The sequence below is a fragment of the Indicator indicator genome, chromosome 1 (assembly GCF_027791375.1).
Source record: "Indicator indicator isolate 239-I01 chromosome 1, UM_Iind_1.1, whole genome shotgun sequence".
Classification (NCBI taxonomy): Eukaryota; Metazoa; Chordata; class Aves; order Piciformes; family Indicatoridae; genus Indicator; species Indicator indicator.
This window is the reverse complement of record NC_072010.1, coordinates 120,502,612-120,515,502: the sequence shown is the minus strand read 5'-3', so window position 1 is coordinate 120,515,502 and position 12,891 is coordinate 120,502,612. Positions and strand designations below refer to the sequence as shown.

The window sequence follows — 12,891 nt, the reverse complement described above, 5'->3', positions numbered from 1 at the left end:
ATATATGAAGGGGAGAGCAGACCAGAGATTAAACTTCTTTCTGGTGGTTTCTCCTATAAGTATCACTATGTACCTTGTGGCTTAATTATTTTGGATGTATTTTTGGTTTTCAGATAATTATTTAAAAGAAGTACAAAAAACGTGTTAGTGTATATCTTCATCTTCCAGATTTGTTTACAGAGATGCCTCCTTTAACTCTGCTCTTTGGTACAAATTAAAAGGAAACACATCTAATGTTGTGTAGACGTTTTCACAAACAAAATGCTTTTATTTCCTGAGAAAGGAAGGCAAACCAGAAAACTATTTAAATGTTTGTGTTGGAGGCTGCTTTCTGTGGGAAGAAAGTCTCCAAAATACACTGAGATTGTTGTGGATTTATGATGCATCTAACGTATTTTTAGATGTGGTGGGGGTTTATTGTCCCCTTGTTTTAAATGCGTTTTTTTGTCAAGGAAATCTAAGATTTCTGTTTCTTCATATTGTATGAATAATTTGCAGTGCTCCTCAGCATTTTTACTGTACGCATTGATTTATTAGTCCCAACTAAGCTCTCCTGTTGATTGCAGGTGCCTGTTTTTTATGTGGGCTGCTTATTTGATTAGACAAACATTTTCACAGGTCTTTATGAGGAGCCTGTATGAGGAATTTTTGCCTTTTGTTGCATGGGATTAGTTTGGGCTTATCTGGGCACATCTTTCCTCAGGAGTTCCCTGCCATTGTGCAGAGTTTGATCACTGCTAATGTGAAAATATTTCTGATTGTTTTTTTCTAATGGAATTCAAATGGAAAAATTCTGAATAGCTTTTGTCAACATACTGAGACTTGCTCATCTGATGACTTTTTTTCTGCTCTTAATGTATTCACAACTCAGTTGGCTTGCTGAAAGAGGAAAACATAGTTCCCAGTCTGAGCTTCGTTTTCACATTTTGATCAGGAAATTAGAAAGCAGAGAAAAGATCTAAAACTTCATACAAAACTTTTTGAAGTTCTGTCATCATGTTCCTAATCTGGCTGTGAAGTTGACCACCTTTAATGAACTTGTGCTAAGAGTAGCTTCCTGAAGTTTCTGTGTATGTTACATTTGCACAGTTGCTGGGGCTTTCACAAGTCCTCGTGCTGGAGCGTATTGCCTTATCTAAAGAATTGATGTTGAAATATCTGCAGCACAAAATACAGCAGGAAGAAGAACTTATTTCATGAGGCCAAAATAACTTCATCTGCTGTATTTTCAGAGCTTTCCGTGGTAAACACATCACACTGGTAGTTCGTTTTCCCAACCAAGGCCGACAGGTGGAGGATCTGGATATTTGGTCGCACACAAACGACACGATTGGCCAAGTGCGGCGTTGTATTCTCAATCGTATTAAAGCCAATAGCGCGCACACTAAAGTAGAGCTGTTCATTGGTGGTGAGCTGGTGGACCCTGCAGATGACAGAAAGTTAATTGGGCAGTTGAATCTCAAAGATAAAACGGTAAGTGTTGTGTTGCAAGTTGATTATGTCAATTCAGATGTTGCTTCCCTTTTGTAAATGCTTGAAAAACACCATGCATGGAATCGCTTGTTCTTAGGAAATAGTTCCGTTCCTCCTCTTTGTGTTATGCCATTAATGTTTTATCTGATTCTTACTTAGTAAAGAAGCCTTCACTTTTCTACATAGTATTAATACTATGTTGTGTTTTTCAGCTAATTACGGCTAAGCTTACACAGATAAATTCTAATATGCCCTCAAGTCCAGATAGTTCTTCTGACTCTTCAACTGGTTCTCCGGGCAACCATGGCAATCATTACAGTGATGGGCCAAATCCAGAAGTTGAAAGCTGTTTGCCTGGAGTGGTAAGCATATTCTGAATTGAACAGTTTAAACCCGTTTTTCCCCTATACTTCATATTTAACTAATTATTTGGGGGGGGGGGTTATTTGCTTATTTTAAGATCATGTCACTGCATCCTCGATACATCTCCTTTCTTTGGCAAGTTGCAGACTTGGGCAGTAGCCTAAATATGCCACCTCTTAGAGACGGAGCACGTGTTCTTATGAAGCTCATGCCACCAGGTAAAACTTAATTTTGTCCTCATTTATCTTGTAAAATCCTGTGTAATAATTTCTCATTTGAAGATTGGAAAGTGTTTTCCACTTTGTAGTAATTTATTGATATGGTAATTCATGATTGTTGTCCCAATAAGAATTGCAAATGTATTCCACATAGTTACCTCTTGTCTGTTGTATAAAATTGCACAGTTTGCATTTGGTGCTGGGGTTAAGTGCTACAGTGCTGTTCCATGCTGTGAAGATGGGGATAAGCATTGTATTTGGAAGTGGTTTTATGCCACAGGAGCAGTTCTGTACAGACAGAAATAATCATTGCAGAACGCTTCATAGCCTGGTCTTGTCTGTCAATTACACTTTTTGCAATGTCTTTTATATTTTTTTTTCCCAGATTTATAATTAAGCTACTACTGGCTTGTTCTGGAGTAGTTCTGTTACAGAATATTTATAAGTTGTGTTTTTATTTCAGATAACACTACGGTTGAGAAATTACGAGCTATTTGTTTAGATCATGCAAAGCTTGGGGAAAGCAGCCTTAGTCCATCCCTTGATTCTCTGTTCTTTGGTCCTTCTGCCTCACAAGTGCTGTATCTAACAGAGGTTTGTGATGCTTTGCCTGTTCTTTAAAAATCTTCAACTCTTCCTTTGGTAATCCTTTCTGTAACATTATGGAAGCCTAAGGTCAAATTCTGATTTGAAATTAACAATTGAAAATACTTAACAATTTACTGGAATAAACTGGTACACGGCCAGTGCTGTCAGAGCATTGCATAAGTAGCATTCCAGCATAGTCTGGAGTTCAATCATCTCTATTCAGGCCAGTGTATTTCTGTTAGTTAACTCTTCATTTTGTTTTGCAGGTAGTTTATGCCTTGTTAATGCCTGCCAGTGCACCTCTTGGAGAAGATGCCAGTGACTTTCAATACAACTTCTTAAAAAGTGGTGGTTTGCCTCTTGTTTTGAGCATGCTGACTAGAAATAACTTCCTGCCAAATGCAGATATGGAAACTCGAAGGGGTGCCTACCTTAATGCTCTAAAAATAGCCAAATTATTGCTAACAGCAATTGGATATGGCCATGTTCGAGCTGTGGCAGAAGCTTGTCAGCCAGTTGTGGAAGGCACAAGTACCATTTCACCGGTAATAATAAATCTTCCTTGCTGCAAATAGCAGTGTGCTCAGGTTTTTGTTTTCTGCAGTGTCTGTCTTCTCTCCTTTGGTAGCCTCTTTGAGCGAGTTACACGTCAAGGTAACTTCAGATAATGTCTGACAATTGTAAAAAAGTGATCACTTACTAAATACAAGACAGTTTCTTTCTGACTATAGAAAAGTTAGGTGTGAGATCCACTTGCTCTGTATGTGATTTTTAATGCTTTGCATGATTGTCAGTACAGGTAACTTTTCCATTTTCAAGTATATCCTTTAAATTTGAATTTGGATTCTTTGGAGCTCTTGAGTCCTCTGAATTTCTTGCATCTCCTATATATGGTTAGAGCATAAAGCAAAAAAAAAATCTATGCTGAGTTGTGCCAGCTCTTTTCCTACAAATAAGTCCTTGGTTTACCAGATTCCTGTTCTGTCCATTGCTCATGGAAATATTCTTGCAGAGAACAGCTACATATATTGCAAAGTACTGGTAGTTGAAAGTTGTTCTACCCCAAGATTTCTCAGAGTTGGGAAGTGTAGTGCAGGTGTTCTGAACTGTGCTCTCACATGTCCATAGTAGTAGATTTTATGCACATGTAATATTGCTAGTTAGTTTTTATCCATTTGGACAAATAGCTTATGGGTCAAGACTTTATTTCTATCCTCTTACAGTAGGTGTACAGCATAGGTCCCAAAACCTAAAATTTACTGCTGTACTTCTTGGGCATGTGCTAGGTATTCCTTTTTGGTTTTGTGGGGGTTTTTGGGTGACATTTGATCCCAAATAGTTGCTTGAGCTATAACCTCTACTCAAGAATACATAGAAGGCTCCACTTCAGATCACTTTATGCGCTTCAGCATGTTTAACGAGATCCATCTCTGAAGCAGAAAAGTACATTTCCCTTAACCTTAAGTGTGAAAAATAAGTATCTGTTCTAGTTAGCTGCATCTGTTGGAAGATACCAGAGTCATTCTTTTTCAACAGGAAGGGTAACTCAGAACAGGATTCTTTGGCAGTGCTTTCACTTGAGTTTAAAATGTATATAAAAGAACGCTACAGCCATGTTCTTCTGGACACTATTAGCTAATAGAGAGACCCATTGTTGTAGCAAACCTTTCTTTCCTACATCAACAGAAAGGGAAGGAGGAACTGTAATTCTAAACATTTTGCTAACTGGAAATATTTTTTCAATGAAGAAACCCCCAAACCTTTAATAGTTTTGAGCAAATGCCTCTCCTGTGTGTGGTCAGTCACATACATTGTCTTCAGATGTGATGGTATCTATTTGAAAATGAGGAGTCTTATTTTTCTTGGTGTTTGCAGTTTCTGTAAGTAGATCTTATCTACTTGTACCAAACCTTTCCAAGCAGCTTTAGATTTTTGTATCTTCTTGCTTTCTTTATTCTACCTAAAAATAAGTATAATACTTTCTTCCAGATAAACCAGGCTACACATGACCAGGCAGTGGTGCTACAAAGTGCCCTACAAAACATTCCTAATCCAACTTCAGAATGCATGCTAAGAAATGTAGCAATACGTCTTGCACAGCAAATATCTGACGAGGTTAGTGAATTCCTTTCTGTGTCACTTTTTTTTTCCCCTGTAGTATAGAATAGAATTGGTTGGAAAAGACCTTTGAAATCAAGTCCAACCATTATCTGTTTCTACCAAGTCTGGTGCCAAACCACATCCCTTAGCACCACATTTAAACACCTCCAGTGATGGTGATTCAACCACCTCCCTGGGTGGCCTTATTCCTATCTTTTCTCATGAAACATTTTAGGCAATATTCATATGGTTCATCAGCTGTTAACCAATTAAACATATTTAATTAATTGTTTCCATATGTAATTAGGAAATTCAGTGTCTGATAGCATAAAGAGGCTGAAGTGAGCTAGACAGGTTCTGTACAAGCCCTTTAATGGATTGTGAGTATTGTTACACTCGGATTAGAAGTCTGTAAAATTGATGTAATGCATTAAAAGAAGTTAATGGGTATTTTAAAACATTTTTGTGATATTTTCTTCCTTTGCTGGTGCTTTATGTTTTGGTTTCTGAGTAACAGTCTCTTGCTAAACAAGAAACACAGAAAAGGGGGAGGGAGTTTTTGAATTTTGAGCGTGACTTTTAAATTCTGAAGGAGAAGAGTCTCAAATCATTACAAGTGTATCTTCATGTATAGAAAATGCATTAATGATACAGTTGAAAAATCGGGATTGTGGAGCTCCATGTGCTTTGCACTATAATAATCTTATCTGTATGGCACTGTATGATATGACCAAAGCCCATTTGTATTTGAAATGGAGTCCTGTCAGTTAGTCTGCTGAATTCAGCAGAACCTAAAATCGGAACTGCTGCAACTTCCTCTTCCATGGTGAATTGGGATCCCTCAGTTTCCCATGTGCAAGCAGTGGATATTATTGTTGTATACTATGTAAAGTATCTGCAGAGCTATCTCCAAAACATATTTCTGAGTTATCTGAATAAAAGCAGTCTTATATTTTCACCTTGAAAATACATAGCTGGAAAGTAAACCGCTACTTCTGAACTAAGAGCAGTGTCTAAAGAAAGCACAAAGGCTGCAAGACTGAACTTTCTGCCTTCCATTGGTGGTATGCATTCAGTAGGTGATAGTATGTGTAAAATCAGCCAGCTGAACTCTGATTTAACTAAATTCCTTCCACAGAAGAAATGTCTTTTGAGGTGACACATGAGGAAAGGTTTTCAGTTGTACCTTTGTCCTTTTTGGAGGACTTCTAATAAATAAATATATCTTCTTTCACCAGGCTTTCACATTGAAGAAAATAAAACCTGAATTTCTTGTAACAATATTGCTGTTAAAGTGGTGTTTATAATTTTCTGAAATTATGAAAACTGCTAATCACAATTTCATATGTATTGTAGCTTGCCTTTAAAATTGGGCTTGGTGGTTTTTTTGTGGTTTTTTTTTTTTTGTGGTTTTTTTTTTTGGTGGTGGGGGTTTGTTTGTTAATGTGGGGGTTTTTTTTAGTGTTTTGATGGTCCAAGATTCTTTTCAACTGACCTCACAAATTTCTGAAAAATCAGTCTGGCATGGGTTCCATAGGCTAGACAGGAGACTCAGTAAAAAGGTTTCACCTTTTTAACAAATGTTGATAGTTCAAGAATTTAAAACTGCAATAAGATGATTATTATTTTAATATTCTTTTCCTATGCAACCAGTTTTTCTTGTGATGCGGTTACTATAAGGTTGCTCTGCTTGTGGACAATGTTAAATACCTATTCTTGTAGCATGTTAATGTCCCTATCAGTATCAAGAATGCATATTTTCCAGGCTTCCTGGTGTAGCTAACATCAGATAAGCTTCTGAAAGTCTTCTTTTTTTAATTAAGTCTGAGCATTAGAAAATTTACAGAAAATTTACATTCGCATTTTTTGAGAGCTGTCTACCATCTGCTTTTAAAGACTGCGTAATTTTTGAACAGTTCTACTTTGCAGGTAGGCTCCATATAGTTTCAGGGTTGTTCTGAAAGTTGATGCCAACTACAAATAATGGTAGTTGTAATATGTTTTGTAATGTATTTCTATCAATTGAAACTATTGGATGATAACTCAGATCATACCCAAAATGCTGAGGAGTGATTCTGCATTCATAATATACGGGGTCTGTGTTTTTAAAACCATATTTAACTTGAATATAGAACAATCCTTTTATGTATTTACCATATCATAAGCATTAGTTTCTCTGGCTAGCTATCAGCCAGCACGATAACTACCATGGTGAGGACAAAACCTAAACCAATTTCTTCCAGATCCAGGCTTGGTGGTTTCTTGAGTCTTTTGCTGAAATAAGGGTCTTTCAGCATTGGCGTTGGTAGTTTCTGCTAAATCATACTCAGAATCAAATAGTTTTTTTTTTTAACTGTCTGTAAAATGCATTTGTGAAAATTTAGTATCCATTGTACTGTTGTTTTCAACTGCGTTTTAACATTGCTTTGGTTTATTTCTCTCTTTTTCAGGCTTCAAAATACATCCCTGATATCTGTGTTATTAGGGCAGTACAAAAAATCGTTTGGGCATCAGGTTGTGGGTCAGTTCAGCTGGTTTTCAGCTCGAATGAGGAAATTAGTAAAATCTACGAAAAGGTAAGAATTCCTAAGAAAGTTACTTTCATTGTACTTCTTCCTTTGTTTACAAAAGGAACAGTGTCAGTCAGGTCAGTGTTAGAGAATGATGACCTTTTAGATAGGTATCTTGATGATGATGTATTTTGTACTCTAGTATTAATGTCTAGTTTTAATTCTGTTTTAAAACTCTAGTTTTAATTTTCTGTTCTGGATTCCTTTTCTTAGTAACTATTCAATTGTAACTGAATCTGATTTCAGTTCAAAAGTACACCAGTTGTGTAAGATGCTGTAATGTGCTTTCATCCCAGTTAGATTCCTTTCTGAATAAGGAATGAGCATTTCTTGGTATGCTACTTTTTCTAGTCTTCAGACCTAAAAGGTCTGTTCTGCAGCAGTTGATTTAAAGCATATATTGAGTCTAGAATGAGAAACGAGCTAACTGATCCAAAATTAGCACTGAAGCACTGGTAAAACAAAATAATTGCTAATCCTGTATGGCTTTTTTACACTGATATGTAAAACATTTTCAAGATTTCGCATGTGGCTTATGCAACTAATTTGGAGTTACATATTAGTGTATCATTGCACAACTTGTGTTTTACAAAGACTTATTACAGTTATGGGCAATAGTAATCTGTATTTTGACAGGGGTTCAATAACAGTTTTTTTTATCTAAGACATTCTCTTGTTCATCTTATAAAATCAAATTTATTACTCATTAATATTTGCCTGAGAGCAAAAGGGAAAGGAGTATATTGAAAGGTTTTATTGTTGCTGTTTATTAGCTGTTGTGCTTAAATGATCAATTAGAAGAAGAATATTTCAGCAAAATGCGACACCTTTCTGATTGGCTTGTGTAGTGGTATAATGACATCTGCTTCTGTTACTGTGAGAATGACTTCTTCATGAAATAAGTTAGAGTTTTTTGGGGTTTGTGTTGGGTTTTTTGAGATCACAAACTTGCATATAGAACATAAGGTTTTTTGTGATTTTTTTTTTTTCTTTAAATTGTTGTCACTTACATAGATATTTGTAATAGATAGCAGATGCATTTGGTGTATCCTAGGCAGAAAGGAAGTAAAATTTGAAGAGGAAAACTGGAAACTAAAAGGAGGAAGAAAAAGTTGAAGTAATTAAGAAGGGGGAATAAAATACAGTTTATTAAAATAACATTACAAGAGAGGAAAGTATTGCACAAATAGAGGGATATAATACAAGAAATGACATTTTCCTAATGTGGAAGTAACTTGTATGGTAGTGTCGTAAAGACAGACTATAGTGGTGACTGGCAAACACAGGCTTAAAGGAGAAAATAAAGAAAAAGAGCTTTCTGTTTTCTAAGTTGACCACTGAACCTTGAGCTTTGAACTCATAGATTGCAGGAATATTTTGCAAAATCTGGGGGTCAGGTATTTATCATTAAATGTTAGTTTAAGAATGAAAGCAGCCTGATGCTGGAACAGGTTACACAGGGATATGTTTTAAGCCCTATCCTTGGAGACATTGAACATTAAACTTCATGTGGCCCAGGGTAGCCTGATATAGTTGGAGGTATCCCTACTCACTGCAGGGGGCTTGGACAAGATGACTTTTGAGGGTCTCTTCCAACTCAATGCAATTTGTGGAATCAGAAATAATATGTCAGGATTCCTAAAAACACCAAGGCAACCATGGTAAATGCATTTTGAAGAGGCATTTCAGAATACTCACATCAAGGCTTATGACAGCTGTGATCACTTTGAGAAGATTCTGAACTTAACTGGTGAAGTTAAGCTCAGTGGAACTTTAAAGAGAAATAATTTCGAGAGCATAACTTCTACGGAGTCTTTTCTGCCTCAGAAAAATCTGATAGAGGAGTCCTCTCTGTAGTTGAAGACAACTGTGTCCAACTTTCTATGGTGTCAAGTCTCTGTTGCCATATTACCATAGAATGGTTTGGGTTGGAAGGGACCTCTAAAGGTCATCTAGTCCAACCTCCACTGTAGTAAGCAGGGACATCAAGAGAGGGCACATATGTGAAACAGTGCAAGTATGCTGCTTGTACAGACATGTCAGTTCTTGGTGCCCTAGTATAGGGAAGTACTTCATCAAGTATAAAATGCATTTTACCTTTCTACTAGATCCCTGCATCCATGCAGAAATAATCTTCTTTTCTAAACAGGGCTTCATTGCAGAGCAGGTGGAGGTCTGAACCTGTTGAAAAGCTTTCTGCTTTTGCTTTTGTAACTTAAAATGTCAGAACTGTCACATCCTTCCACTGCAGTGGTAGTGACTGTCTCTGATTTTTAGCTCTTGTGCAAAGACAAAAGAGTGTCGGTTGCCAGACTGAGACATACTTTGTCCCCTTTTGTTGCTGTTTGCAATTAGTTATCTCCTCTGCATTGCAATGCCTTTTTTCTGCTTATTTAATCTCGATACTTTTCTTTTTATGAAACAAATACCTATTTTATGCCTGTGGTTAATGCTGCTAAACTACAGCTGTGATTACTAATGAATTAAGATTGAAACCTGCATACCTCCAGTTTGTTCAGATCTTCCTCAAGCTAATTAATTTTGGTTTAGATGGAGGAGAGGGCTTGATTTCATTCTCAAATTATTTATTTTGGGAAAATGAATCAAAATCAACTCATTCGGCTCAAATGCTTAATTGGAAGAGTAAAATGTACCAATTTGAAATACTATCCTTTTCTCCTCACCTCATCAACTGTGTTTGAAACTTGATTTACATGTTTCCTGTTTCTGAAAAATAGTAAATTGCTGAATAAATTTGAGCAGCATTAAGAAGCTTTTGGTCAAACAAGTTGGGAGTGTCACAGCTTTGTAAAACTAGATTTCTTGGTATGTTGCGCAGCACTATAGCCTTTCTGTTTTTAAGTAGTAACTGGTTCCAAAGCTTTAAATTCTCAAGTTTTGAGTTGTAACAGGAAACATTCTTAAAACAAAACAAACAGAACCCAAATACAGACCAGTAAAAAAACCCAGCAGTACTAACTTCATGTAACTTTTGTCTACAAGCTTTTTCCTATTTAACTTCTGGCTGCTTACAGTCATGCTTGGAATCGTCCTTTATGAAGGACAGTACTGGAAGCTGAGGTCATCCTGTGTAGCTCTTTGAATCATGTCTGAGCAGAGTGCATAAAAAACACTTGGCACTGATAATCACTTAGTATACAAACATGTGGTTCATGCTTGTATTTGGTGTATACACCTTGGAATCAGTTGGGTTTCTCAAGATTTTTTTCTATAACCACTTTGTGCTCTTTTGTTTATTTTTACAGACAAATGCAGGAAATGAACCAGACATGGAAGATGAGCAAGTTTGCTGTGAAGCATTGGAGGTGATGACCCTGTGTTTTGCTTTGATTCCAACAGCACTGGATGCACTCAGTAAAGAAAAGGCATGGCAGACATTTATCATTGATTTGCTATTGCATTGTCACAGCAAGTAAGTTTTGGTGATGTTTGGGGGTCTTTTTTAACTGTATCTTTTAAATTTCAAAATCAGTGTAAAGTCTCAATGCAGAGTAGTGACTCCTTATTTAAGCGGTTGGGGGTTTTTTGCGTTTTGTTTGTTTTCATTTTTGTCCTGCAGTTGCCTTAATTTCTTGTTGAGCAATTTATATCTGCAATTTGGATACCTATCCTAAAGTGGTAGTTACATCAGTTCCATCTTCTTCGTACTCACAAGAAGTATTGTGAGGTCAGGTGGATGCCTGAGTATGTGCTTCTGATAGCTTTATAGCAGCTTACTCAAAAATAATAGGTATTTTGTTTGTCAGAAGTTATGTGAATACTTGTTACGTTAGAATATTCAAGTAACTTAGGTTTGGAAGAAAATTCCTATACATTTTGTATAAGACACAATACTAGAAGTTTGAGGAGAGGGGGAAGTTAAGACGTAATCTTGTGGGTTTCTTGCGTTGCGGCAGTACACTTGTGATTCTTCAGGTGACTCATGTTTCATGTAGAGCTGTCAAACTGGAGCTGTCACCTGTTGCAGGAACAGCATTTTGAAGGTATCCCTTAGCACTGTTGAGGGACAGGGAAAACCAGCAGGAGCTGCCAAGAGCAATATGGTTCAGTTGCCTTGCAGTCCTGTCAGAGTTTAAGGATCTCTTCCTATCTGCAAGCTATTATCACAGATCTCCTTAGACAGCATCTGCACAATACAGCATCTGTATGATGTGCATCTTCATGTGACTGTAGGCTCTTCTGAAATTACAATAGAAGTACTGAGGTGTGTCTTTCCAGAAGCCATCCAGGTGGAAGGTTTTTGTATGTTATTAAACTTAGCTACCAGTGCTTTGAACTCTTACTAAAGAATTATGTCTAGCTTTGTAAGATCTCTGCTGCTGTTCCATGATTATTTAATTTTTTTTTTTTGAGAAATGCCAAATCAGACATGTGTGAAGTTGTCTAAGCCTTTCAGTACTTTTCAAATGGAGCCTAATTATCCCATATGAATGGAGTCACAATTTCAGCACTGCATTATGGGTTTTTTACTGTTCCAGATAAAACAAGTTATGCTGCAGAATAGTCCCCGTAACAAAAGTATCTCTTTACGATGAACTATTCTCAAACATTGCTGAAGTTAGTGTTGTTATCACAGAACTGTCAGGGTTGAAAGGGACCTCAAAGATCATCCAGTTCCAACCCCTCTGCCATGGGCAGGGACACCTCACACTAGAGCAGGCTGCTCAGAGGCCAAATTGTCAGAATCCCACTAGCTTTATTATTTTCCAACATGTGATATAGGATAGGATATTGAATTTTCAGCTTCACTGAAGCTTATTATTATCACTTAAGTTAGAGCTAAGTTTAACAAAATGTGTTGACAAACACATGTTGTAATTTTATACATTAAAAAAACCCTATGTGTCTCATTTTCTGTAGCTTTCAAGGCTGAAGAGTCAGAAATCGTGGATTTTATTTTTAAAACTGTCAACAGTTGATACCAAGTTACTATTTTGACAGTAACTGTATGTCAGTTACTCCTCAGATTAAGAGTCTTGGTACAACTTAGTATCATGGGCAAGTGTCAGTGCTGCCCCATGCTTTGATTTTTGATGCATCCAGAGATTGAGATTTGTGGCTCTTTTACATGATCTTAATTGTACAAGTGTAAGTAATAGGTGATACTTCTTACAATAAATTTCAGTGGAGTTACCCGACTCTCTGGGATTGGATTTGGATTTTAAGTGATGTTTCTTGTTCACCAGCGTTTGTTTATTTCTGTTAGTCTTTAGTATTAATGCTTTACCACACTTTCAGTCTTTGCAAACTGCAGGTGCTTTTTGTGGGGATTTTTCTGTTCTGGTCATACTTCCTTTAAGGAAGTGAACTGTTGGTTCATATCAAGAGTTTCTAAATCTACAAATCTTAAAATAGTTTGGTGTCTGGATTTCATTGTTCAGATTTTATCTAACACAGTTTGTGATGGAGGTAGAATGTTTTTTTTAGGAAAACCTACAATCTTGATGTGCAGGTGGGAGTATTTGTAGTGGTTTTTCTAGTCTCTTCCAATGGTTACTCTCTTTGCTGATAGGATTTTTATTGACTGAGTTGTTATGCCTAGTGAACAGTTGACTGTA

The 12,891-nt window shown here is 36.7% G+C and overlaps 1 protein-coding gene across 3 annotated transcripts in view; it reads left to right on the top strand.

Moving 5' to 3' along the window:
• The window catches only part of USP9X (ubiquitin specific peptidase 9 X-linked), a 71,827-nt gene that overhangs the window by 30,313 nt on the left and 28,623 nt on the right, over positions 1–12,891 (top strand). For all 3 annotated transcript variants that reach the window (XM_054380698.1, XM_054380704.1, XM_054380689.1), the window contains exons 18-25: positions 1,233–1,473; positions 1,686–1,835; positions 1,934–2,054; positions 2,518–2,648; positions 2,909–3,187; positions 4,632–4,757; positions 7,193–7,318; positions 10,579–10,745. In XM_054380698.1, the coding sequence (XP_054236673.1) occupies positions 1,233–1,473; positions 1,686–1,835; positions 1,934–2,054; positions 2,518–2,648; positions 2,909–3,187; positions 4,632–4,757; positions 7,193–7,318; positions 10,579–10,745 (1,341 nt within the window). The remainder of the gene's footprint in view (positions 1–1,232; positions 1,474–1,685; positions 1,836–1,933; positions 2,055–2,517; positions 2,649–2,908; positions 3,188–4,631; positions 4,758–7,192; positions 7,319–10,578; positions 10,746–12,891) is intronic.